The sequence below is a fragment of the Myiozetetes cayanensis genome, unplaced genomic scaffold, assembly GCF_022539395.1.
Source record: "Myiozetetes cayanensis isolate MyiCay16 unplaced genomic scaffold, myiCay2020 scf28, whole genome shotgun sequence".
NCBI classification, from domain to species: Eukaryota; Metazoa; Chordata; class Aves; order Passeriformes; family Tyrannidae; genus Myiozetetes; species Myiozetetes cayanensis.
Genome location: NW_026087499.1, coordinates 6744152 through 6771129, shown reverse-complemented (window position 1 = coordinate 6771129; position 26978 = coordinate 6744152). Strand labels below are relative to the sequence as shown.

The window sequence follows — 26978 nt, the reverse complement described above, 5'->3', positions numbered from 1 at the left end:
AGAGGAGGAGGAGGAGGAGGAGGAGGGGAGATGCTGCCCAAAATCCCGGCATCCCTCGCTCCAGCCGCTGGACCGAGCCGAGCGGCCGCCGGGCTGGGCCCCGGGATTTGGGAATCCCGGGGGGAAGCGGCGGCGCCCGGGGGGATCCCCAATCCTGGGCATCCCGGCCAGGGGCGCTTCGGGAGCCGCCCTCGCGCGGCACGGGCGTTTTCCCTGGAATTCCCTGCCGGCCGCGGCCCTGCGCGGATGTGGATACAAAGCCCGAGGAGCCGCGGCCTTCCCAGGTCAGCAGATTCCCGTTTTCCCTTCCCTCTCTCTCCCCCCGCCCCAGATCCAAATATCCAGCAAGAAATCCATGGATAGCCGTATATCCATATAGAAATCCATAGGTTTATCCCATAATCCCGCCGCGGGAGGACACCCTTCGCTTCCCGCAGCCGTCCCTGCTTTCATTATCCACGCAGAATTCCCTGGAGTTTGGGTCCATTTTATACGGATAAGGAAAAATAGCGAGGGATGGGGGAGGGAAATTCCCCCCCGCCCCGAGGAACCACCCACCTCATCCCACCCCCCAATTCCTGCCCTGTTTTCATCCCGGTTTTTGGTTTTCTCCCAACTCGAAAATCCCCGCCGGGAATTGCAGCCCCTGTGGGAACGCTGATTATTTTAGGCAGGTGGGATAATTGGGGCAGGAAATAAGGGCATTTATCCCTCTTCCAGCGATTTTTTTTTTGGGGGGATATTGGTCGCGTTGGGGTGCAAAGGTGGGAAGGGGCTGGAATATTATTCCCATCATTTGCACCACTTTTATTTTTGAATTAATTAATTGTGCCTTGGGGAGGGAGGGACACAAGTTGCAAAGAGCACATTTTTTCCCCAAAATACCAGGAAAAATATACGGGAAATACCCTTTTAGGGTAAAAATCCCAATATTTGATGGGATGCTTGAGTGGGTGTTTGGAAAACAAGGAGAAAAATTAAGGATACTGGGGAAGGAGGAGCTCAAATCCATTGGTGGCAGCACCTGATGCTGATTTTTGGGCAAAATAAGGTGTGGTTTCAGCAGAATAAGGTGATTTGGGGCAAAATAAGGTGGTTTTTTGTAAAATAAGAGATTTTATGCAAAATAAGGTGGGTTTGGGGCCAAATAAAGTGATTTGAGGCCAAAATAAGATGATTTTATAGAAAATAAAGTGATTTTATGCAAAGTAAGGTGATTTGGGGGCAAAATAAACTGGGGTTTGGGCAATATAAGGTGATTTGGGGGTGAAATAAAGTGACCCCAGAGCTCTGGCAGGAGGAAAAATCACTTCCAAAGGGTGGGATAGGTTTTAATTTGGAGCTTTCCAATAAAGCAAACCCCAAATTATTGGGAATTTTGAGCTGGAAACAATAATAGGGGGACAAAACCACCCATTATTTCTTTTTTTTTTGCTTTTTATCTTAGTATTTCTGAGTCAAATTCTTCTCCTTTCAAATTCCCCTCTGGGATAGTTTTGCAGTGGATGAACTTTGTAAAGCAGGGATTGGGATAAACATGGAATTAGGGAGTTTTTTGGCAATAAATGGCTTTTCCCCCAGATTTTTGGGGTCTCTCTGCGAGAAATCTTTGCAGAAAGGACTGTAATTTTTCTTATTTAAGGGCCATAAATCTGATTTTTCCTGACTTTTCCCTGGTTTTCCTTTAATTCCTGTTTCTCGTGGCATAAGCTGGACCAGGGGTGGATTTTTTCTGGCTCATCAGAGGCTTTGGAAATGAAAAGAAAAGGAAAACAATGGCAGTTTTCCAAGTCATGGGATTGTGAGCTGGGATATTTGTGGGATATTTGCCTGGAAAAGCCACTTCAAGGGAAAACAGGGGTAAAAAAGCTTTTTCTATAAGTTGATGCCTTTCCCAGAGTTCATTGAAAATCTAATTCTAAAACTACCTTGAATTTTGACTTCTCATGGATTTTTTTCAGGGCCAAACTCTTCCTTTGGCAGTTTATTTTCTGGGAAAACCCATCTTTTTAATTTTATTTTTGGCTTTTGAGGGGGAAAATTCTGTATTTTGCCTGTTTTTTTAGGGACCTTCCCCATGTTTTTGCCATCATTTCCTTCCCGCTGCTCCTGGGGCTGCCCCTTGTTCCCACCCCCACCAATCCCAACCACATCCCAGCTCCTGATTTAGGGAATTTCTGGGGACCCTGAATGGTTTTTCCTCACTGGAGCCCTCATTGAGAGCCTCAGACCTGCTCAATTTATTCTCTGGAAAACTGGGAAAGTTCCTTTGGTTCATTTTTAACTGGGGTTTCATGTGAAAAGGATTTTTCATTTCGGAATTGTTTTTATTTCCAGTTGTAAATGATTTTTTTTTAATCGTTTCAATCACTTGAGGTTATTTTAATGTTTGAGTAATTTCGATTTTAAAATTAGTTTTCAATGCAAATTTTAGTTTTCCATGTAAATTTTTTCCCCCGCCTGTATTTTGTTTTTAAATGTAAATTCTGTTTTCAGTTTAAACTTTGTTTTCCAGTTTAAACGTTGTTTTCCAGTTTAATTTTTATTTTCGAATTTAATTTTTCCTTTCCCATTTATCTCACCATTTAATTTTTCTCATTTCATTTTTTTATCTTTTTAACTTCCTAAATTTAATTTCCTTTTATAAATTTCATTTTTAACTTTTAATTTTTTTATTAATATTTTACTTATTGTTTTAAAAGATTGGGATTCAGGAGTGAAAACATCCCTGTTTTCCTCCTCCATGAACTCCTCCCATCCCAGAGACTGGAAAAAACCTGAATTAATTCAATTTTTATCAAATTTTAGTCGGTTTTTATATCGATTTTTATCAAGGCGATGGTGGAAAATCCCCCTTGGAAGCACAGCTGGGATGTGGGAATTAATGTGGAAAAAAGGGAAAACTTGGGAGAGAAAAGCGAATTTGGATTCCTGTCCCCCCCCATCCCGTATAAATAACTCCAGGTTGTTCCTCCCTGGGATGGACGGGGTGGGATGGGGAGAGGAGCTGATTCCCAGGGCAAATCCTGCTGGGAGATATCCCTGGGGGATGGGAGAGCCCTGGGAAGCGGCTCCTGGATCTGGGATCGTTCCCGAGCTGGGCGCTGTTCCCACCAGCTGGGCCCTGTCGCTCCATGGCCCGGCTAAAAATATCCCGCTGAATCCCGGGATCGGGATGGGCCTGGCACATGATCCTGCTCCTCTGCCTTCCTCTGGACCCGGCTCTGTTTGTTTTCCCTCCCCGCTCCGGTCGGGAAGGAGATGGAGCTGCTGCCCCCAGGATGCTCCTTCCCATGGAGAGGTCCCAGCAGCTCCTGGAAATCGAGTTTTCCGAGGCTGATGTCACATCCCAGCATCCTCCTTGGATCCTCTCCCATGCCCAGGTCCTCCCTGGATTGTCCTGCTTCCCGGTTTATTCCGAGGGATCTCCCTGGGAGGGTGGCTCATCCCCTGGGATGCATTTTTGCTCCCAGGATGTTCCTTTTCCATGGAAAACGATGCGAAGAGACCTTTAAAACCCAATCCAAGGGTTGTTTTGGAGTCGTGGGAGCCGGAAAAAGAACCAGCCTTGGGATAAATCGGGCTTTGGGATGTGGGATGGGAGCTTATGTCAACTGGCAAAATGGGAAGTGACCTTTTCCCTCCCAGCTGGATAAATTTGGGATGGAGCCGCAGCACTTCCCCCTCCCACTCCCCTCATCCCATAGGGAAGCCGCTGGATTGCTGGAGGGACGGATCAAACCAGTAAGGAGACCGGGAGCGGGATAAACCTGGCAGGACCTCTTTCCTGGGGCTGTTTTTCCCAAGGATTAAGGATTCCAGACTTGCTTTGCTTGTTTCTCCTGCAGAAATAGGGAATGGTTTTTTTTCCCTCAGCTCCGGGGCATCTCCTGCTTTCCTCTGGGAAAGGCACCACATCCCTAGGGATAAAACCTGGAGCTTGGAAAAGGGGCAGAGCTGGGAATCTCCTGCTCCCAGGCTGGTGGGAAGCAGTTGGGTGAGGTGGGAGCTTGTTCTGAGCACCAGGAAAAGAATTCCAGGAGGAAAACCACCCATCCCTGGGTCCCTCTCCCAAATAAATCCCAGTTAATGTGTTTGTCGGAGACAAGGGGCTCGTTGGAAGAGTGGTTGGAAAAGGGGATTTATTCCTATTTTTTTTATGGCTGGAAAAGGGTCAGGTGGGATTTGGCTCCGTATTTTAGTGGGGTTTGGATCGGGATGGGATTGGGATTGCTGAGCACTTGGAACCTGAGGGGTTACACCATCAGCTCAGACACGTGCTGGGGGTTTATAGCCCATTTTCCAGGGGGAAATGGGAATCTGGGAGGTGATCCCAGCCCTCAGCGCCCTCCTGGTCAGCTCCAGGCCCACAGATATGGATTTCTATTCTTATTCTTCCAATAATTATCATTATTGATATATTTTTATATCTCTCATGGCCCCAGAGCTCTGTGAAAACCCAAACCTGGAGCAACTGCATTTATAGTTATTATCATCACTATAATTATTATTATCATTACTATAATTACCATTATTATAAAGACAATTTGGTATTATTTCATATATTTTTACATCTCTCTGTGGCCCTGGAGCTCCATGAAAACCCAAACCTGGAGCAATTCCAGCTCTGCATTTCTATTATCATCACTATTATCATTATTATCACTGTTACCATTACTGTCACTCTTATCACTATTAGCATCATTGTCATTCAATTTTAGGGTTATTTGATAGGTTTTTGTGGCTCTCTGTGGCCCTGGAGCTGTTTGTCCCACCTGGGGCACTTCCACCCACCCTGTGCTGCAGCTCCACCAGGATTTTGGCCCCGGGGGAATAAACAAATCCCAAATAAACAGATCCCAAATCAACAGCTCCCATATTTTGAGATCACCCTGGCTTTGGGCATCCCCTTATCCAGCATTTCCCAGGGAAAATGAGGGAGGAACCATCTCTTGAGGGGGGTCACGACTCTTGGGAGCAGGGAAGTGGCATCCCTTGGACATCCTGCTTCCAGCAGGACCAAATTCCTCTCATTTGACCCCATTTCCCCCTTTCCAAGCTCTTCAGGTGACATTTTCCTCCTCTCCATCATCCCTTGGGAATTGGGAGGGTCCCTGCTCTGACCTTCCCCTTCCTCCTGGTGACCTTGCAGGGCATCTCTGGTTACGGGAGCGGATGAGCCATCGATCCCAAGGAGGCTCTTTGGCGCTTCCCACCCCCCAGCCCTTCAAACCTGCGGGATTTGCCATCCAGGGGATAAATGTCCCAAGCAAACCCAGCCCTGGCAGCAGTCTCCCGCTTCCTTCCCAGGTTTTGCAGCGGCTGGAGCCGGATCCCTCCCACCTGGAGTCTCCCAGGGATGGATTTGGGGGCTGAGCTTCCTTTTCGACCCCTTTTTCCTTCTCTTCCCCCAGGAAAAACTCGGGAACGGCCCAGGCGGAGCATCCGGCCCCCCCTCGCCATGGCTTCGTCTGAGCTGCCCCCACATCCTGCAGTAGGTACTGTCAACCCTCTGGAGCTGGGAATTTTGGGAAGGGGATCCCTATCCTTGGGCAGAAAGGAGAGTTCATCCTGCATATCCAAACTGGAGCCTCTTGGAATTTTGAGAACACTCAGGGCTGTTGGATCTTGCAGTTTTGGGGGGGTGGGGACTCCCTTCTCCATCCCCCCCTTCTCCGCCCCCCTTCTCCATTCCTGTCTTCCCTCTTCCATCCACCCCCTCTCCATCCATCCCCCCTTGCTGGGGTATCCTGAGTGAATCCCACCTTCTCCATCCCCCTTCTTTTCCATCACCTGCCTCTTCATCTCCCTGTTCCTGGGGGACCCTGAGTGACACTGGATCTCCCCATTCCTGTCCTTCCCTCACTTCTCCATCTGTCGCCCCCTCTCCTCCATCTGCTGCCCTTCTCCATCCCCTTCTTGTTGGGGGACCCTGAGTGACACTGTGAGTCCCCCCTTCTGCATCCATCCCCTCTCTCCTCCATCCCCTCCTCTCCTCCTTCCCCTTTTCTCCATCTCCTCCTTTCTAGGGGCCCCAGAGTGACATTATCTCCCCCTCCATCCTTTCCCCCCCTTCTCCATCGATCCCTCTGCCCATTCCATCCCTCCTTGCCCTTCTCCTCCATCTCCCCCTTCTCCTTTCCCCTCCTTTCCCCTCCATCCCCTCCTTTCCCCTCCATCCCCTCCTTTCCCCTCCATCCCCTCCTTTCCTCTCCATCCCCCCTTTCCCCTCCATCCCTCTCCCCTCCTCCCCGGTCCCCCACTCTCCCGTTTCCCGTGTCCCCCGCTCCCATGTCCCGTGTTCCTGCGGCAGGAGCTGCGGTGCCCCCCGAGCTGCCCAGCCCGGTGCCCGCGGGCAGGGAGGACGTGGGTGAAGCCTTTGACTTTGAGGACAGCGAGGAGGAGGAGGAAGAGGAGGAGGAGGAGGATTCCGTGGCTGATCCCGGGGGGGACGTTGTTCTCCGGGCCCCCCCGCGCCGCCGGCGTGGGACCAGCTCCGGGGGGGGTGAGAGCACAATTCCCGCCGTGTCCCCGATGTCCCCAAGTTGTCCCTGATGTCCCCTCCGGGTCCCCTGTGGGTGTCAACACGGCCTCTCTTTGCTTTTCCTCTCCACAGAGGGGCTGGTGCCGGAGACCCAGGAGGGGTAAGTGGGGTTTTGGTGGGATTGTGGAGGGGTTTGGGACAATTTTGAGTCCCTTGAAGGATCTTTGGGGGAAGTCCCCTCTGTTTGATGTCGCAGCCCGGTGCTGTGCCTCAGTTTCCCCGCCTTCTCCCCACTGCAAGGGCGGGTATCCCTGGGATTTTGGGGTGCACCCCAGAGCCCTGGGAATCTTTGAGGGCTTTGGTGGCATTTTGGTGGGAATTTGGAGGTATTTGATGTGGTTTTGAGTCCCTTGAAGGACCTTTGGAGTCTGTCCCCTCTGATGTCCCAGCGTGTCCTTTTAACGAAACAAAACGTTTTACTAAGGGAGGGCAGGATAGAAAAAAACCCAAACTCCTCCTCCTGAATTATTACAACTTCAAAATTAGGAGGCTTCAGGCCAAAAGGTGTGGAAAAGAAAAATAACAGCTCTTTACTAACAAATATATATCTATATTTAACAGAACAGAACAGGCTACAGCACCATTACCAAAGCTTTCAATGGCACAATTCAGTATTTTCTGCCTCGGCTTATTTACAGCCACAGGCAGCAGGGGGCTGTTCCTGGGGCACAGAGGGATTTCCCCTGGCAAACGTGGGCTCCCCAGGATGCCAGGAAAATGGAAGGAAATTCTCCAAACGACACTGGTCTAGATAAGACAGGGAGCAGCTCCTCAGTGAGTGCTCTTCAGCTGCTCACTGGCGTCCCTGGGGTTTTACCTGAGTTTTACAGTTTTATAGTTCTAATCCATCCCATCTGAGAACTGTTCAACCTCAGATCTTCCCCCCCTGCCCCCGGTATTGGCCACAGATCTTAAAAACTCCAAGGCATCTCCCACAGGGCACCCAGGGAGCTCCCTCCAGGCAAACAGGGCTCCCACACTTTACAAAGGGAATTCCCCCCCGGCACTGTGTCCCCTGGGCTCGGGAAGGGGTGCCTGGTGGGCAGCAGGAGCTGGAGCAGGCAAGGGACAAGAGCCAGCAGGGAAGGGGTGGGTGGGGAAGGGGTGGGTGGGCTCGGCTGGGGGAATGCACAGAGCAGGTCATGTCCCAGAGCACTCCCCGCACAGCCCGCACAGGGTCAGGCAGGTTGAACCCCTCCCACTCCCGTTCTTTTCCAGGGATATCCCCTTTTCCCCCCTCCCCACCCTGGCCTGGTGCCCTGGTTTGGCTGCAGTTCAGTGTAAGCCGTTCTGTTTGGGGTTCAGACTCCTCGGCCCAGCTCCCTCCCCCGGGGCCTCGGCAGGAGGAGCAGGGGGTGCCCCACCCTGGCAGGAGGAGCAGAGGGAGCCCCACCTTGGCAGAGAGAACCATGAGCTGTTTTTCAACAGGACAGTCGCTCAGGCCTGATGTTTCTTTTGTCCCAGCAGAGGCTGTTGTTGGTGTGGAAAATTCACCAGGGAGTGTGAGACTGTAGCACTCAGCCTGGTGCTGAGCCTCCCTTGCCCTGACTTTTCCCTCTTCTCTGGTGAAGGGGCTGCAGGCAGGGGAGCCCCGGGGTTTTGGGGTGCAGCTGCAGCCCTTGGGGGGTGGATTTTGGGTGGGTTTGAGTTCCCTGAAGGATCTTTGGGGCCTGTTTGATGTCTCAGCCTGGTGCTGAGCCTCAGTTTCCCCAACTTCTCATCTTTCCAAGGCTCTGCAAGCAGGGGTGCCCTGGTGTTTTGGATTTTTAGGGTGCACCCTGTAACCCTGGGGGTCTGTGGGGACATTGGTGGGGTGTGGAGGGGTTTGGGGGGATTTTGAGTCCCTTGAAGGAGTTTTGGGGTCTGTCCCCTCTGTTTGATGTCTCAGTTTCCTCAACTTCTCCCTGTTGCAAGGGGAGGGATCCCTGGGATTTTGGGGTGCACCCCCCAGCCCTGGGGATCTGTGAGGGCTGTGGGTGGTGGGGGCTTCCTCCAGCCCCCAGCTGGAGGGGATTGGGGAGAATCCCCTTGGGATGACTGTTGAAGTGGCTGGTTTCCTCCCCAGCTGTGGATCTGGGGGGAAAAGCTGGAAATTTGGCTGCAGGGAGGGCTTGTCCCCCTGGCAGAGCAGGAACAGGGTGTGGGGAGAGGGACAGGAACCCACCAGGAATGGGGGGGGAACCCTCTCCCTGTGCTCCCCAGTGCTGGCACACCCCCTGCCCTGCAGCAGCACATGGACTGAGGTTAAAAAAGCCAATTTTGGGTGTTTTGCATTATCTTTGAGTGTGACCCTCAGACCAGGGACCCCCAATACCATGAAGAAGCAGATGGGGGGAGGGGAGGGGACACAAGCTTTATTTTGAACCTGTGAACCCCTGGCATGGGAATAGGGGTGGGGAGGAGCTTGGCTGCAGCCAATCCTGAGGGATTTGCAGCCTGGGATGCTCCCTGACCCTCCCTCCCCACAGGGCCCCGGTGAGGATGAGCAATGGGGAGGCTGGGGGAGACCCCCACACCCGCACCCAGACCTGGAAGAGGGAGAGCATCTGCCGAGGTGGGTCCAAAGGCTGGGACAACCCCCCTGCCAAGGCTTGGGAAGGATTTCTCCAGCCTGGGTGCTGAGCCAGCCCCCGGGGGGATTTTGTCCCCCAAAGGTGAGCGGTTTTCCTTCCCGGAGGTGGAGGACGACGTGATCTACGACGACGTTCCCTGCGAAAGCCTGGATGCCGAGCAGGATGGTAGGGATAGACCTTCCCCCACCCTTTCCCAAGGGCTAGGAGCCCATTTTCCAGCTGGATAAACTGAGGTGCTCAGGGAAGGAGAAGGCCATCCTCAAAGAGGATGTGGAGCGGGATAGCTGAGGGAAAACCAGTGGGATTGGGAGGGAGGTGCGAGGGTTTGGGGTGTCTCTGGGTGGTCCCTGAGGAAGGGAATTTGCCTTCCTGTAAGGAAAAGGAGCTGGATTTTCCTTGGCAGGAGCAGGGAGGGAGAGGAGCCTGATCTATGAGGAGGTGCAGCGAGGAGAGGGGTCCCGGATCAGCGAGGATTTGGGCTGGAGCTCCAGTGAGTTCGAGAGTTACAGCGAGGACTCTGCAGAGGAAAGCAAAGCCGGGGCCGAGCCCACCAAACACCGAGCGTCCTTCCAGCCCAAGGTAACCTTTGCATCACCCCTCTATGACCTTTATTGTTGTTTTTCCCTGGGTTTGCTTGTCCAAAGGCAGTGGAGCACCAAGCCCAGCTGCTCCCGCGGCTGGTGAAGCCGAGGATGCTGCGGCTCAACCCCAGCCTCGGGAGGGGTTCATTTCTTTCTGTTTTCCTTCCTTCCCTTTTTCATTTTTCCCCCTTTTCCTTCTGCGTTTGGGCCCTGCTGGAGCCTGGCTGCTGCTTTTCCCTGCGCTTGCTCCCTTCCCTGCTCGAGCCAAGCCAGGCTTTTGGGATGGTGCTGCCTGGGCCCTGCTGCTCTGGGGGGATTTCTGCTCTTTGTTTGGTTTTTGCTGCTTACCTGGATCTCTTCTCTGCCTCCTCCTCCTCCTCCTCCTGCCTGGTTTGCTTGAGCTCAGCTTTCTCCAGACCTGAATAGACTAAAGGAGAGATACGCCAGGACTAAGAGGGACATCCTGGCTTTAAGAGTTGGGGGGAAGGACATGCAGGAGCTGAAGCAGAAGTACGATTGGAAGGTACTGTCCCTCCTCCATCCCTTGTCCCTTCTCCCCCAGATTTCCCAGGGGGAGGAAAAAAAAAACCAACAACAAAACCTCGTGGAATTTCTCCAGGCTGAATTCATCCCATTTCATCTCCCCCAAAAAGAGAAACAAACTCAGTGAAGCACCTCAAAGCTGCCTCTCATGTCCATCTGTCTTGCAGCTCCCCGTCCTGCAGCTTCCCAAACCGTTGGATTTTGGGGTCTTTCCTTGTTTTTAAAGGGGCGTTCGGACGGCGCCGGGTTTCCCACGGGATAGATGGATCTGACAAGGTTTTTTTTTCCCCTGATCTGTGGTGGAAATCGGGTGGGGAAGGAGATTTTTGGGAGAACCTTAGAGCAAAGCCTTTCCCAGCCCCCAAAACCATCCAGCTGTTTCCTGGCTGGAAGTTTGGGCTGAGACGCTGTTATCTGAGGTGTGAAAGGCCAACACTTCCCCCCCCACACCCTTTACTCTCCCCCACATAAAACCCCTGCACAAGGAGGGGATGGATGTGCTCCTGCCTCCCTTCCCTCCCTCTGCTTTGCTTGGCTGCATGATCCTGCTTGCACTCAGCCATATCCCTATGGATGGGGCACAGGACAGATCATCCCTGTTCCCTGGATATGTGCCTTCCCTTCCTGCTGCATGGGAAAACGGGGATGATGCCTCTGCATCTGGATCCCAAGTGGGGCACGATGCCCAGGGGAAGGACACGGCTCCATCTGGGTCCAGAATGGGATCCCGGTGCTGCCTGAGCCTCCCGATCCTTCTCCTTCCCCTCCCCAGATGACCCAGCTGATGAAAGCGGCCAAAAGTGGCACCAAGGATGGTTTGGAGAAGACCAAGATCGCGGTGATGAGGAAGGTGACGTTCCTGCACCGGAAAGAAACACCAGGTGAGTGGGAAAACCAACCCTTCTTCCCCTTCTGGAGCCAAAAAGGCACCTTTTTTGAAGGTACCTTTAAAAATAATCTCCAGGAATCCCCATCCCTTTCAGCATTTCCTTTATTTCTGATTTATTTTCTGCATTTTAAGCTTCTATTTGACTGTTTTCCACTCTTGGGCATCCCTGTGCAAGCTCGGTCCCTTCTTGCTCCGTATCCCTTTGGGAGCACCCGTGGGTGTCTTTGGTCACAGAGCAGGATCTTCCCGGGAATATCGGGTTTGGGGGGGTGTTTCCTGACTTTCCTGCTGTCACGTAGGGGATGGGGAGCGGAGGAGGAGGGCGGAGGAGGCGGGAAAGCCGCCGCCTTCCCGCCGGAGCTCGAGGGTGTCCCTGGAGCAGCACGGGGGAGGTACGATCCCGATGGGCGGCCCCGCCGTCCGGCCGGAGCTTCCCGGGGGATCCCGCGTGTGTGTCCCGGCCTGGCTGCACGTCCCCACCGTGGCTTTGCCTCGCTGGGGTGGGGGCTTCGACGCTTTTGGGAGGAGCTGGAGGGATTCCCGTCGCCCGGGAGCATCCCTGGCACGTGGGGATGGGGAGAAGGTGGAGCTGGCGGAGCCGAGGGTGGCGATTTGTCCCGGCCAAAATTAGGGAAGGAAAAAAGTCAGCCGGCTGCCAACGCCCTCCCCTCCAGCCCGGCCGGTCCTGCCCCTTCCCGGCTATTTATAGCTCCCAGGATGAGCCGGGCGGCCGGAGGGGGCCATGTGGAAGAGGCGGCCGTGCTTCCCTCGGGATGCCTCCTTGGCTCGCTCGCCCTCCTCCTCCTCCGCTGCTTCAGCCTCGGGTGAGGGATCCCTGTGCCTTCCCCTTCCCTGTTTTTCTCTGCCTGCTGCTTCTGGCTTCTTATTCCACATTTTCCCTGCTCCACCTGCCCCTGGAGAGAGGACAAGGGGGCTTTTCCCCAGCCAGGGTGGGTTTTTGGGAGTGGGGACTCTCCTTGTCCTCTCCCTGCTCCCAGCCTGGCTCATCCCGGTGTCTGGTGACTGTGGTGTGAGCTCAGGGAGGAACGCTGGGATTCAGCTCCAAACCCAAACACATCCCCTGCCACGGAGCTGATGGAGCTCCAGACCCCGAAAAGTTTAAACTCGGGGTTTTTTGGCATTTTGTGGGGGTGTCTTTCCCTGCAGGGGACTCAGAGGAGGAGGACACGGGGTTCCTGGAGGTCACGGTGTCGGACATGAAGCACCCGCCGCCGGAGCTGGGCCCCATGCCCGAGGGGCTGAGCCCTCAGCAGGTGGGACTGGCGTGGGTTGGGGGCTTGGGGGGATTTGGGAGGGAATTATCTCACCCCTGGTCCCATGACGGAGGAACCAGGGACAGGGAGAGTCAGCTCCAAGTGATGCTGTGTCAGCACTTCTGCCCCGGCTGGGCCTGCAGTTCCCCCATCACGGGGTTTAGGGGTGGGGGGATCATGGCTGAGCCCCTCATCCCAGCATTTGGGGTTTGGGACCACCCCAGTGTTTGGAGTCTGAGACCATTCTGGCATTTGGGGTTTGGGACTGTGGCTGAGGCCCCCCCATCCCGGTATTTGGGTTTGGGACTATCCCAGTATTTGGGACCATGACTGAGCCCCTCCATCCCAGTATTTGGGGTTTGGGACCATGGCTGAGCCCCCATCCCAGCATTTGGGGTTTGGGGCCATCCCAGTATTTGGGGTTTGGGCCATCCCAGCATTTGGGGTTTGGGGCCATCCCAGTATTTGGGGTTTGGGGCCATCCCACCATTTGGGGCTGGGGCCATCCCACCATTTGGGGTTTGGGGCCATCCCACCATTTGGGGCTGGGGCCATCCCACCATTTGGGGTTTGGGCCATCCCACCATTTGGGGTTTGGGCCATCCCACCATTTGGGGTTTGGGGCAATCCCACCATTTGTGGTTTGGGGCCATGTCACCATTCGGGGTTTGGGGCCATGTCACCATTCGGGGTTTGGGGCCATGTCACCATTTGGGGTTTGGGCCATCCCACCATTTGTGGTTTGGGGCCATCCCACCATTTGGGTTTGGGGCCATGTCACCATTCGGGGCTGGGGGTCCCAGCTCATTCCCGCTGTCCCGCAGGTGGTGCGGCGGCACATCCTGGGCTCCATCGTGCAGAGCGAGCGGAGCTACGTGGAGTCCCTGAAGCGCATCCTGCAGGTGGGATCCCTGGGGGGCCTGGCTGGGGGCGTCCCCGCGGATCCCGGGGTGCTGACGCGCCGCCGCTCCCGCAGGATTACAGGAACCCGCTGCTGGAGATGGAGCCCAAGGTGCTGAGCGCCAGGAAGTGCCAGGTGGTGTTTTTCCGGCTGAAGGAGATCCTGCAGTGCCACTCCATGTTCCAGATCGCCCTCGCCTCCCGCGTGGCCGAGTGGGACTCGGCCGAGAAGATCGGGGACCTCTTCGTGGCCTCGGTAGGAGGGGCTCGGGGAGGAAACTCTTTCCAGAAGGAGCGATCCGGCCTTGGAAGGGGCTGCCTGGGAAGGGGGTGCAGTCACCATCCCTGCAGGGGTTTAGGAGGAGAGTGGATGTGGCATCAGTGCCACGGTCGGGGTGACGAGGCGGGCCTGGGTCAGAGGTTGGGCTCGATGATCTTGGGAGTCTTTTCCAAACCTCAGTGACTCTGGGATTCTGTGAAATCCAGGAGAAATGCACCCTCTGCTGTGACAAAGCTGTTTAAGAAGCCCTGCCCTGCAGTCAGGAGGTGCAGAAAGGCCCCCCAACCTTCCTCAACTCCGAGAGGATGGAGCTGGATCCCATCTTAGCCTCAGATTGTGTCACCAGCTTAAATGTGAGGAGTTAGAGAGTGTGATGGAACCACTGCTGTCCTGCAGGTTTTGACTCTGCCAAACTGAGGGTATTTGTGTCAAATGGATTATTTATTAGTACAAGTGATCAGACAGAAGATCTCCATCAGAATGATTTACTGTGCAATCTAAAAGCTAAACCTACTATTGTAAGATAGGATGGTGCACGATACTAAAGCAATTATTGGAGCAGTTATGTTATAGCAAAAAGAAATAATTGGCAGGTGGAGGTTTGGTTACACTCACCCAGACCAGTGGCTGTGGGGAGATTCCTTTCTCTCAGCCTCCAGGAGTGTCCCCACGCGAGGGAGGGATCTCCACACAACCACCCCAAGAAGGGTTATGCTGCAAAACCCTCCCGTGTGAAGGTGGCCCGGGCTTTTATTGTAGCAGAGTGTGCTGCTCACACATTTCCAGGCCAGGGAGCAGCTTATCTGTCAGATCCTGCTTCCGAGAGCAGGATGTGTTTGGAGTTTGGTGAACCAGGCTGGTTTGGGCACAACCGAACACCAAAACACCTTCTGGCCCCAGCAGGAGCTCAGCACAGCCACCCTGGAGGAGGGCTGGTGGTGTTTGCATTCCCTGACTGCATTCCAGGTAGACTGCATTCCATGCTCAGAGTAGAACCTGCCTCAGCCACCACCAAAATGCCCCCTGGACCCTCCAAGCGACACCAGGGGGTGGGTGGAGGATTTAAGCGACGTAGCTTGAGCCTTGGGGTCTCATCAGCACACTCAGCATCAACCCCAAAAACACGCCAACCCCCCACTTTTGGGGGACTCCCACCCCATCCCGGCTGTGTTGTGCTCTCCCCAGTTCTCCAAGTCCATGGTGCTGGATGTCTACAGTGACTACGTCAACAACTTCACCACGGCCATGTCCCTCATCAAGAAGGCCTGTCTCACCAAACCCGCCTTTCTCGACTTCCTCAAGGTCAGCACCCCCCAGATGTGGGCCCACCGTGCTTCTGGGCACCGTTTGGGGTGAAAACTCCTCTTTGATTTTTTTTTTGGCCTTTGCTTCCCCACCGCAGAAGAGGCAGATGGCGAGTGCCGACCGGGTCACGCTCTACGGGCTGATGGTGAAGCCCATCCAGAGGTTCCCTCAGTTCATCCTTCTGCTGCAGGTACGGGAGAGAGACACCTGCACCCACCTTGCTTTGCACCCCTGGGATGTGCCTTTGCACCCGTTTTTTGGCACGTTTTAGGGTCGGCAGCTTGGGGGCGTCTTCGGGGACTGTCCCAAGGACTGTCTTCCAAGCTCTGGTTTTGGAGGTGCTTCCGAAGGTGGCTGATTTTTTTTCTGGGGTGGTTTTTGTGTCTCCTCCCTCCTTTCCTTTCTCCAGGACATGCTGAAGAACACCCCCAAGGGCCACGCAGACCGCCTGTCCCTGCAGCTGGCCCTCACCGAGCTGGAGACGCTGGCGGAGAAGCTCAACGAGCAGAAGCGCTTGGCCGACCAGGTGGCCGAAATCCAACAGCTCAGCAAGAGCATCAGCGACAGGAGCAGCCTCAACAAGGTGGGCCCTTCGGCCTCCCCTCCTCGTCCTCCTCACGGGTGGGTTTTTGCAGATCCCTGCTTTCCCTGGAAGGACTTGAATCAAAACCAGGTCTTGGGGTTGGCGCAGGGAAATTCCTCTCCCAGGACGAGCTGCTGGGTCTCATCCCCCGATTTCGCAACTGTTTGTGTTTAAAAAAAGAGCCTGAAGCTCTTGCGACACTTCCTGGGCCGGGGATGGCAAAACCCGCAGCGGGGCACCCGCTGGCTCAGCCCTGGGATCAGGATTGGGGTGCAGGGCGTGAAGAGACGCCCAGAAAAGGGTGGTTGGACACGCGGGGTGCAAAGGGTGCAGCCTCGGAACTCGGGGCTGTGGGTGCGCCCCGCTGGGGGAAAATCCTTGTGAGAATGGAAACCCGGCCCAGATTTTGGGTCAGGAGGCTTCCAAGAGCCCCCAGGCTGAACCCCCCACCTGCTCCATCCCTTTGCAGCTGCTGAGCTCGGGGCAGAGGCAGCTCCTGCTCTGCGAGACGCTGACGGAGACGGTGTACGGGGACCGGGGGCAGCTCATCAAGTCCAAGGAGAGGAAAGTTTTCCTGCTCAATGACATGTTGGTCTGTGCCAACATCAACTTCAAGTACGTGCTGGTCCCCCAGGCCCCACAATTGCTTTGTAAAGTGCAGATACACCCAACTTGCCCCATCCCCACCTTAATTTTTGGCTTGGTGGGATCTTTGGGGAACTACCGCAAGGAGGGAGAGGACCTTTAAAGGCCACCCTGCCTTGTTTTGGGTGGGGGGAACCCACCTGGTCTGGGGTTTCTTTGCCCCATTCTTGGCACTCCCCATACCAAGCCTGCATTCCTTGGTGCTGGAGTCAGTGCAGGGTCCAGGAACCTGCTGGAACCTTGGGGCTTGGGGGAGGTCGATGCTGCCAAGGGGAAGAACTTCCTTAAATTCGTCCTGAAACTTCCTTATTAATCCTTTTCCCCTTTTCCAGGCCAGTGAACGCAGGGTAGGTCCCATACATGGTCTGCTGTGCTTGTGTGCCCCGAGCTGGGGGTTCAGGCACGAACTGGTGCACGGTGTGGGCTCACAAACGGGGCTTGGCTTGCACGACTCACTGCTCGGGGCCAGCCGAGGCACCTGCCGCTCATTTACACCCGTTTTCCTCTCTACCCTCGGCAGAGGCCAACTGGAAATCAGCAGCCTGGTGCCCCTGGGGCCCAAATACGTGTTGAAGTGGAGCACGGCCCTCCCGCAGGTGCAGGTGGTGGAGGTGGGGCAGGAGAGCGGCGCCTACGACAAGGACAACGTCGTCATCCACAACGCCGGGGCCAAGAGACACGCGCCCGCCGGGCAGGCCTCGCACAGTGAGGGCACACCCTGCCAGCCTGGCACTGGGGGGGCTCTGGGGGCTGCTTTGGAGCATTCCCTCACACAGTGGGCAGCCCAGGGGGAATGGAATCCCTGTCCTTGCAGGTCTTTAGGGAAAGGCTGAACGTGGCATTCGGTGCCGTGGTGGTGTCGGGTCAAAGGTTGGACTCAATCTCGGATATTCCCCCCAAGTTGTTTCTGGGATCCTCCATGGGCCACAGTTCTCCAGTTTTCCACGCAAGATAAAGTCACGCAAAGTCTGCCCTGGGAGGGGGGTGGAGACACCATCCCTGGGGGTCTGTAAGGAGAGACCACCTAGTGCCACGGTCTGGTTGATGTGGTGCTGTTGGGTCAAAGCTTGGACTCAGTCTCAGAGGTCTTTTCTAACCAACCTTATTGATTCTGGGATCTTCCACGGACCTCAGCTCTCCATTTTTCCTCCTTAGATAAAGTTTACCTGGGGCCACCACGGCTCTTCCAGGAGCTGCAGGACCTGCAGAAGGACCTGGCGGTGGTGGAGCAGATCACCCTTCTCATCAGCACCTTGCACGGCACCTACCAGGTACCCACAGCACTGTCAGGGGCATGGCTTGGGTACAACCAGCCTTGGGCCCTTCCCAAGCACCACGTGGTTCCTTGGGGCTCTCTGGTCACCTCTTTGGGGTCTCTGGGCACCTTCTGGGGGATCACTGGGCACATCCTTGGGGACACTTCCTCTGGAGCCCCACAGATGAAATTTGGGGGTGGTTCGGGCTTGTTTTGGGGGCCCTTCCCCCACCTGTGCCTTTCCCCCAGAACCTGAACATGACAGTGGCCCAGGACTGGTGCCTGGCCCTGCAGAGGATGATGAAGGTGAAGGAGGAGGAGATCCACTCTGCCAACAAGTGCCGCCTCCGGCTCCTGCTCCCCGGGAAGCCGGACAAGTGAGTCTGGGCTCATGGGCGGCTCCTCCCAGCCCGGAGGGGGCTGAGGCCCCACCCAGGGGGTGCTGAGGACCCACCCTGGGGTGCTGAGGCCCCACCCAGGGGTGCTGAGGCCCCACCCTGGGGTGCTTTGCCCACGCAGGTCCGGCCGCCCCATCAGCGTCATGGTTGTGTTCATCACTCCCAGCCCCCTGAGCAAGATCTCCTGGGTGAACCGCCTGCACCTGGCCAAGATAGGCCTGAGTGAGTAGCCATCAGCATTCCTTGGAAAAGCCAGGCTTGGGAGCATCGCTCCCAACCCAAACAGGGCGGGGAGGGGAGGGGGGAACACTGGGAGTAAGGGCATGGAGAACATCTTGGAGCTCTGCAGGGTGGGAATTGGGAGCTCTGGCTCCAAATGCTTTGGGATCTGCTGCTCTGGGGTGGGATCTGCAGGCTGGAGACACAAAGTGACAGGTTTCCTTTGGCTCACGTGGCAGCGGGGTCAGGGCTGACCCATTTTCCATGGAATGGGATGAATGAGCAAGGGAGGAACTTCCTGCCACTTCCCCATCCCTATCCCTCTATAACTCCCTCAACCACTGCAGCAGCAAAAATAAGTTTAATAGAAGAAAATAAAAATCATTTCAAATTCTGTTTGAATGCTCAGATCCCCCTGGGCTGGAATAAGTTATGAGTCTCTTGTTTTTTAACAGTTCGTGTTTTGTTTTCCCTTTTTTTTTTTTTTTTTTTTATCCTGGGGGATAATCCTGTATCCACGAGTTAGAAATGAAAACACATTAAAGCCTGATGTGAAGAAACACATCAGGGGGTGGTTTTTTGCCCTTCTGTATCTGGGTTTTGTGACTTTTTTTGTTGCTGCTGGAGGCGGTTCCTTGGCCGTGCGCTGCAATAATTTGAAGCAGGGGGTGAGGTGTATCCCAAATCCATGGATAACGGTGCTTTAGGGTTGGGGGTGAGAGCCCTGCACCTGAAGTTATAAATTTTGGGCTCTTCTTAGGGTCTTGGTGACCTCCTTGTGTCTGTGCAGGGGAGGAGAACCAGCCGGGCTGGCTCTGTCCCGACGAAGACAAGAAGAGCAAAGCCCCTTTCTGGTGCCCCATCCTCTCGTGCCACATGCCAGCCTTCTCCTCCAAAGCCCTTGATCTGCAGGTGAGAGCCAAGAGCAATCTCTTCTCCATCCCTCCTTGCCTTCCCATCCCTCATTTTGGGGAGGAAGGGCCAGGATCCCACAGTGGGTGGGGCCGGACGGGGCGTCCCAGGTTGGTCGCGAGGGCAGAAAATGGTGCAGCCCACCCTGGAAAGCTGGAAATAGCAGCAGGGCTGTGGCTGGATCCCAAATTTTGGGATGTCCACTGCTATCCTGCCTATGTTGGGGTAATTGGGTCCTCGGTTGCCCCTTTCCCTCCATCCTTTTGAGGAAGAAGGGCAGAAACCCTGCAGTGGATGGGGCGTCCCAAGTTGATCGTGAGGGCAGAAAATGGTGCAGCCTACCCTGGAATGCTGGAAATACCAGCTGGGCTGTGGCTGGATCCCCGATTTTGGGGCGTCCACTGCTGTCCTGCCTGGTGTTGTGGATAATTTTGGGGGTGCTGCCCTGCTCTGTCCCCAGCTCGGAGCTGCAGTTCACAACCCCGTGCAGTCCTCCCTGCTGGGCTTCTCCGCCGTCAGCACGTCGCTGCCGCAGGGCTACCTCTGGGTGAGCAACCCCTCCAAAACGGGGCCAAACCCCTTGGCTTTGGGCCATTCTGTCCCCAACCCCCTTCCCCCCTGGGGTGGTGGTGGGTGTTGACCCCGCTGTGTGGCCCCCACAGGTGGGGGGCGGCCAGGAGGGCGCGGGGGGGCAGGTGGAGATCTTCTCCCTGAACCGCGCCGTGCCGCGCACCGTCAAGTCCTTCCCGGTGGCCTCGCCGGTGCTGTGCATGGAATACATCCCAGAGCCAGAGGAAGGGGATCCCCCGGGCTGCCAGGAGCCCCGAGCCAGCGAGCAGCCCCCCTCAGCCCCTCACCCCACCGTGTGCCTGGGGCTGCAGGACGGCAGGTGAGCCCCGACCTCCGGCATCCACCCCATCCACCCACCCCGGGGGAGCAGCGGGGCCTCCTGCAGCTCCCACCCCCCCTTCCCTCCGCAGCATCCTGGTCTATGGAAGCGTGGACACGGGAACGCCGTGCCTGCTGAGCTGCAAAAGCCCGGGAATGCAGCCCATCCTGTGCCTGAGGCACAGCCCCGAGTTCCTGTTTGCCGGCCTGCAGGACGGCACCGTGGCCGCCTATCCCCGGAGCAACGGTGAGGACACGCCTTTTTGGGGGAAACCTCCTAAAAAAAACCCTGGAATAAGAAGTTCTTCGTGGAATTAGGAGGTTCTCATGCCAGGGCTGCTGAAATAGTGATAAATCTCCATTTTTCATTGTTTTTACCCCCAAAATTTCGTCCTTCCCCTCACAGCCCTGGGCAGGAAAAGTGCTGCTTTTCACTGAATGCAAGAGGGATTTGTTCTGGGTGGGGGGAACAGCTGGAAAATTATCCTGCTGAGGGCTGGATAGGGCAGCAAAGGCTTTGCTTGGGGGCTGCAGGAAGGGTCTGATGATGGGACGTGCAAGGATTTGGAGCTTTTGCCTTCCAAAAATCACCTTTTTGGTGCTGTAAATGGCGCTGGTCCCCTCCAACCCCCACCCATGAAGACACTCTTTCCTTTATCAGCCTGAGTTCGCGTTTATTTGCCCTGGTTCTGGCTCAGGCTGAGCTTTCATCCCTCCCCAGGGACTGCTTGCCTGGGTAAATACCTTTTTTTCGTCGCTAGAGGGTAGGAAAGAGCCTCAAATAATGTGGAACTTGGCCTATTTTTGAACAAACTCCCTTGTTTTCTCCAAGAACCTGCAGGGAGCAGCACCCAAGTCAACCCTGAGCCACTAAACCCCCTTAAATTGCATTTCTGGGTGCTGCACGTCCCCTTTCCCAAATTACAGCAACCCCGGGAGCCAATTAAAGTCACTTTTAATTGGATTTTGATTGTGTAAATGCACAGCGATGGCAGCAAGCTGCTGGCAGGGCTGCAGGGTGGAGTTTTTAATCTTTCCCCTATTTTTTTGGAAGGCAAAAGCTCCCCTGAAATAGCTGAAACGAGGATTTGCTGAAAGAGGAATCAGTTGCAAACCCCTGCTGATGGGAGAAGAGGTTGGAGGATCCAAAGGGCTCTTTTATCCATCAGATCTTAGGGTTTGAGTTTAAAAAAAAAAAAAAAGGCATTGGAAATTTAAAAAAAAAAAAAGGAGAGTGATTATGTACTGAAGCTGCTGGTGGTGGATTCATCCAAATCCAGATTGGAAGCTGTTCACAGGGACACTCCAGAACGGCCCTGGAGTGTCACTTGAAGAGCAAATAAATGGGGAAAAAAGGGGGATTTTTGGCTTTTCCAACAAGGAACGTGCCCGAGTGCTGCAGGTGGGCAGCCGTTCCTTGCTCCAAAGCTGCGTGCACGGGAGCAGTGGGATTCTGGAGGGGTTGGAACAGGGCAGGGGGAGAATAACCCTCCCTTCATCCTTCTGGTTGGGGAATCGGGATCCTTGGAGAGGTGGGGGGTCCCCAGTGAGCCCAGCACGCGTTGGGGGGGTTCAGCTCCACGCAGGGGTGACGTTCCTGGTGGGTGCTGCCCACTGAGCCCGCTCCCCGTGCCGCAGGGGGGCTGTGGGAGCCGGCAGTGCCGCCCACCCGCCTGGCCGTGGGCAGCGGCCCCGTGCGAGCCCTGCTCACCCTGGAGGACACCCTGTGGGCCAGCTGTGCCAACCAGGTCACTGTGCTCGAGACCACCACCCTCCGTGCCCAGGTAGGAGCGTCCCCAGAACTCCTGGATCTGCATCCCTTGGGAACGGGTGGGAGGCTCCGAGATGGGGGAGGTTGAGCCACAGATGATCCCCCTGAGCGGGGCCATCCCCGCCTGGCACTGCCCAAACCAACTTTTCCTTGCTGCTTTCCCTTGTTTTTGCTCCCTCCCCTCCTGTGTTGGGTGCCGAGCCCCCTCCTGCAGCTGCATCCCCAGGGAATGCTGCAGAGCCACTTTTTGCTTCCACAAAAAAACCCACCTTTAATTTTCACATGGAGTGCCCCAAACTCGGTTTGCATGTATTAGCTGTGGTAAATCCAGCCCCAGGGTGGTGCTGGAGATGAATTATGCATTGGGGACTGCATTCCTTTCCAGGCTCCCTTTTTATTGATGACAGGAGGGAATTTTTTATCTTTTTTTTTTTTTTTTGGCAGAAGAAGGGGGGGAAAAAATAGGGGTGGGGGTTGCAGTGGAATGATGTGAATAGTGTTGTGGAATAGGGTCTTGGTCTGGGAATAAACCAGCAGGGAATGGATCCCATGGAGGGTGGGAAATAAGGGGGAGGTCACCTAAAAATCTCTCTTCACCCCTGTTTTTGGGAAAGGTTTTTTGGGAGATGCTTTTTGCCCCTTCTATGGGAAGGGGATCAACCCCAGGTCCCCTTTTTTTCACTATAAAGTAAATTTTAAAGGCCAGGCTGCAGCAGAGATGGTTTTGGATGCCAAAAAGGTGCTTTTCCTGCAGTTTGCATCTCGTGTCTGACAGGGAAAATGCTCCAGTGGGGAGTTTGGGAAGCAGATGGACCCATCCATGGTCCCCAAGGATCCTGGGGCTGGGGGGGCTGAGCCTCTCCTGACTGATTTTTGGGATTGCAGGAAGCAGGAGGGTCTCAGCCTGTCCTGAGATGGATTTTGCAGATGCATTTGGTTTGGGAAATGAATCTTTCAAAGAAGGACAAAACCCCTGGAGGGCTGGGAAAGGCTGTGTTAGCATCCCAAAAACCCTGGAGGGGTTTGCAGATGGGCTGGTTCCTGGGTGCTCTCCCACAGCTGGAGCTGCTGGGGAGGGATGGGAGCTCGGGGTCCCTCTGGGCCCTCCCTGTGCAGCTCTGCAGCCCCAAAGCAGCTCCTGGGGAGAGCCCAAGCTGGCAGCAATTTTGGGGAACCCCCCCTTTGATTTCCTTCTTGGGCTTTTCCCCCAGCAAACGTTCGAGGCGCACCCTGAGGCCGAGGCCAGCGTGACCCACATGGTGAAGGCGGGCAGTGGGGTCTGGATGGCCTTTTCCTCGGGCTCCTCCATCCGCCTCTTCCACACCGAGACCCTGGAGCACCTGCAGGAGATCAACATCGCCACCAGGACCACCTTTGTGCTGCCAGGTGAGCCCCCAGAGCCCCCCTGGCATTGCCCTGGGGACTCCTGCTTGACTCTGTCCTTCCCATCCCTGCTCCCCAGAGGGACTGGAGAGGGACTGGGGGATGGATGAGGCTTTGGAGCTCTGGGCTCAGCTCACGGACTGAAGAGGTGGAGCTGGTGGTGTCTTTGCACCTGGGTGTGTATCCAGGAATCCCATCTTTGCATCCCCATGTGTGCACTTTATCCATGTGCTCCATCCCTGCACGTGTCCTGCACATGCACCTCATCCCTGTCCCCCATCCCTGTCCCCCATCCCTGTCCCCCATCCCTGTCCCCCATCCCTGTCCCCCATCCCTGACCCCCATCCCTGTCCCCCATCCCTGTCCCCCATCTTTTCCCTCCCATCCTTGCCCCATTCAGCATCCATGCACACCCCATCATTACCCTGTACACCCCTTTCCCCCCATTTCCCCCCATCCCATTCCCATCCGTGTCTCCCTGCCCTCCCTGGGCCGTTCCCCCCTGGAGCTCCACAATCGTGTCACCAGTCCCGACCTCGAGTCTCGTGGAAATCCCTTTTGCTCCAATTTTTTTCCCGCTTTTTTTAGGGCATGTTCAAATATTCATCACTCCCCCTTCTTCCTGGGCGAGCAAGTGTTGGGGATTAATGCATTTTTGAACTTGTGCTCCCTCATCCTTTTTAAGTTGGCAGGTCATTAATAAAATCCTCCCGGAGTTGCATCTCCGTGGATTTATTGCTTCTCCGAGTCGGGCGTCGTGCAGCGCTAAGTCCTGCTGATAAAATATTCACTTGCCATTAGAAGTCTCACTTTTCTCTCCTTTTTTTTTTTTTTTCCCTTACTCTCCTTTTTATTTATTTAAATTTTTAGCCCTTTACGTGCCATGGAGACCTTCGTGCCGAGGTGCTGCTTTGGTTTTTGGCGGGGGTGGGGGGGGCTTCCAGAGGCAAAAAATCCACAGGTGACGGGGTTTTTTTGGGAGTTTGATGTGAAATTGCCCCTCGGCCTCTTTGTTTGCCCCTCCCCAGGTCAGAAGCATGTGCGTGTCACCAGCCTGCTCATCTGCCAGGGCTCGCTCTGGGTGGGCACCGACCAGGGCATCATCGTGTTGCTGCCCGTGCCCCGCCTGGAGGGGATCCCCAAAATCACCGGTGAGCCCCCGCCCCCCTTCCCTGCCCAGAATCCCGCATTTCCAGGCTGGTTCGCAGCCACATCCCCGTGTTTTCCCACCAGGAAAGGGCATGGTGTCCCTCAACGGCCACGCGGGCCCCGTGGAGTTCCTGGCCGTGGCTCTGAGCACTTTGGCCCCCGACGTCCTCAAGGGCGACCGGGAGGAGGAGGAGGAGGCGGCGGAGGAGGAGAAAGCCCCGGAGCTGGACGGGCCTCCCCCTCGGGAGCTGAGGAAGAAAGGGATCCTGCTGCAGTACCGCCTGCGCTCCACGTCCCACCTGCCGGGCCAGCTGCTGTCCGTGCGGGACGCGCCGCCCGGAGCGCCCGCGCACACCGAGGAGGACGGCTCCATCTACGAGATGGCCGACGATCCCGACGTGTGGGTGAGGAGCCGGCCCTGCGCCCGGGACACGCCCAGGAAGGAGATCTCCTCGGTGGCCATCGTGTCCGGGGGCCGCGGCTACCGCAACTTCGGCGGGGACGGCCCGCGCCGGGGGGACAGCGACAGCGCCCTGCTCATCTGGCAGGTCCCGCTGATGCTCTAGCGTTCCCGGGATTCCTCACTCACCGCTGGTGCTGCAGCGTTCCCGGGATTCCTCACTCACCCACTGATGCTGCAGCGTTCCCGGGATTGCAGCCCTCCCTGCTCAGCTGGCAGATCCTTCTGCTGCTGCAGTGTTCCCGGGATTCCTCACTCACCCACTGATGCTGCAGTGTTCCCGGGATTCTCTCCCCACCCTGCTCATCTGGCAGATCCCGGGGTTCCCCCTCATCCTGCTCCCCTGGCAGATCCCGCTGATGCTGTGGCATTCCCGAGATTCCCGGCCAACCCTGCTCATCTGGCAGATTTGGGATGCCCCCCCCATCCTTCTCCTCTGGCAGATCCCACCGATGCTGCAGCATTCCCAGGATTCTCTCCCCACCCTTCTCCTCTGGCAGATCCCGGGATTCTCCCCCACAGCTGCTCCTCTGGCAGCTCCCGTTGCTGCTGCAGCATTCCCGGGATTCCCCACCAACCCGGCACCTACCTCAAGCCACCCAAGAGCTGCCGGGGGTGGCCCTGCCCTGGGTGCATCACCCGTTATTTTTATAAGGAGGAAAAAAACTGAAGAAACAGGGAGTTTCTTCCCTCAAAAACCAGCTGTTTGCATGGAAAATGGGAATTGTGGGGGCGGGAGCGGCGCCCTCCCTGCGGGCTGTGGGGGGACCGCTCCGGGCCCGAGGTGTCCGTGTGTCTGCGTGTGAATATCTCTCTATAAATTTATATATATATATATAAATATGTTGTATATTATGAGCTGTAAAAAGCAGGAGTCTGTATATATTGGGACACTGGGAGCAGCAGGAATGGGGGTGGGAGCTCCCAGCGGGTTTGGCCTGGAATAACCACTTCTTTCTGACTGTGACTTGAGGATCTTTGGTACGAAACCCCCTGGTTTTGGGAGCTGAGGACGCCTTGGCTTCCAAGGGAAGGACGTGGGGGGAGTGTGGAAATAAAGCCCATAGGAACTGGCGTGGTCTGGTGCAGTTTTGTGACTCGGGTGCAAATGTTCTTTCCCGTGGTTTGGTGAGGACATCCCAAGGGGTTCCACTGCCCTCGAGCTGGCCAAGGCCAGGTTGGATGGGACTTGGAGCAACCTGGGATAGTGGAAGATGGCCCTGTCCGTGGCAGGTGAGCTTTGAGGCCCCTCCAGCCCTAACCAGTCTGGAATTCTGGGATTATCACGACTGTGGAGAAAACTGGACTTGAGGGAATCCATTTCCTAGATATTGGGAAGGAATTCTTCCCTGGAGGGTGGAGAGGACCAGGCACAGGTTACCCAGAGAAGCTGTGGCTGCCCCAGCCCTGAAGTGTCCAAGGCCAGGCTGGATGGGGCTTGGAGCAACCTGGGATAGTGGAAGGTGTCCCTGCCTGTGGCAGGGGGTAGGATGGGATGAACTTTGAGGTTCCTCCCAGCCCAAACCGTGGGATTCTGTGATTCTGATCCACCCCCTTGGAGCTGCACATCCTCAGAAATCAGCAGGAAGCTCCAACCCCCCCCATTTTCAACCTCAGGAATGGCATGGGATGGAGGGAATATCCCCAGCAGGATTTGCCCCATCCCCTGTGCTCATGGCACAGGTCCATCCTCGGAGGAATCCAAGGCCAGCGAGGTGGAAACTTGTCCCAGGACTAAATCAATTTCCAACCCGACCCTTTAACTGCCTCCAATTTGATTTTCATTTGTAGCATCACAATTATCAGATTGAAATTCCTGACTGCTCAGCCTTGAGCTGGGCTGGCGGCTCCCGCTCCGGAGCGTTTTCTGCTCTCCCTGAGGAGGTTTTCTCCCTGTGGAACGAGCTCAGAGGGTGGGAATTCTCCAGCCCAGCCCTGGTGAGGGTAGGAAGGAGCTCCTGGATTTTCCCCACCTGTTTTCCCTGGCAGTTTTGGGGTGGGCACGTGGGACAGCGGGTGGATTTCCAGGGCTCTCACCCCGTGGGAGTAGCGGGGACTTCCCGTGCTTTGGAATTACAAAGATTAAACAAACATTTGTGTTTATGGCAGAAAAATCTGGGAACTCTGATCCAGGAGTTTAATGAGTTAAAGGAACATCAGAAACCCGACTTTAGGGACTCCTGATGCCCCCCCCCCGGCTACAATCCCAAGGAAAACACCCCAAAATGAGGATGGTGCTCTCGGAGCTGCAGATGCCTTCCCTCTGGGAATGGCACCAGGAGGCTGCTCCACCACCTTGGGTTTTGTTTCCTCATCCCAGGTGAAGGTCCTTTAGGTAATCCCAGAATCACTGGGGGTGGAAAACACTTCCAAGACAATCAGGTCCAAGCTGTGGCTGCTCCTTCTCTTGTCAGCAGACCATGTTA

General features: G+C 55.6%; 1 protein-coding gene across 6 annotated transcripts; it reads left to right on the top strand.

The window, feature by feature from the left end:
* The first annotated feature begins 69 nt into the window (after positions 1 to 69).
* ARHGEF10L (Rho guanine nucleotide exchange factor 10 like) lies at positions 70 to 25627 on the top strand. 6 transcript variants are annotated; one of them, XM_050322305.1, is made up of 28 exons: positions 70 to 284; positions 5415 to 5498; positions 6314 to 6505; positions 6617 to 6644; positions 9013 to 9098; positions 9199 to 9282; positions 9521 to 9696; positions 10105 to 10221; positions 11014 to 11122; positions 12298 to 12404; positions 13229 to 13306; positions 13381 to 13560; positions 14770 to 14886; positions 14987 to 15079; positions 15299 to 15472; positions 15942 to 16087; positions 16638 to 16822; positions 17273 to 17388; positions 17622 to 17749; positions 17892 to 17992; positions 18780 to 18901; positions 19362 to 19448; positions 19564 to 19790; positions 19882 to 20036; positions 21428 to 21573; positions 22772 to 22946; positions 23972 to 24094; positions 24177 to 25627. In XM_050322305.1, the coding sequence occupies exons 2-28, from the start codon at positions 5462 to 5464 to the stop codon at positions 24656 to 24658; spliced, it is 3771 nt and encodes a 1256-aa protein (XP_050178262.1). In that variant the 5' UTR covers positions 70 to 284; positions 5415 to 5461; the 3' UTR covers positions 24659 to 25627. The 6 variants fall into 6 exon arrangements, with proteins under 6 accessions (XP_050178262.1, XP_050178259.1, XP_050178260.1 ...); XM_050322302.1 differs by lacking the exon at positions 10105 to 10221 and adding an exon at positions 11430 to 11522 and having other exon boundaries at positions 145 to 284; XM_050322303.1 differs by lacking the exon at positions 10105 to 10221 and having other exon boundaries at positions 145 to 284.
* The last annotated feature ends 1351 nt before the right edge of the window (positions 25628 to 26978 follow it).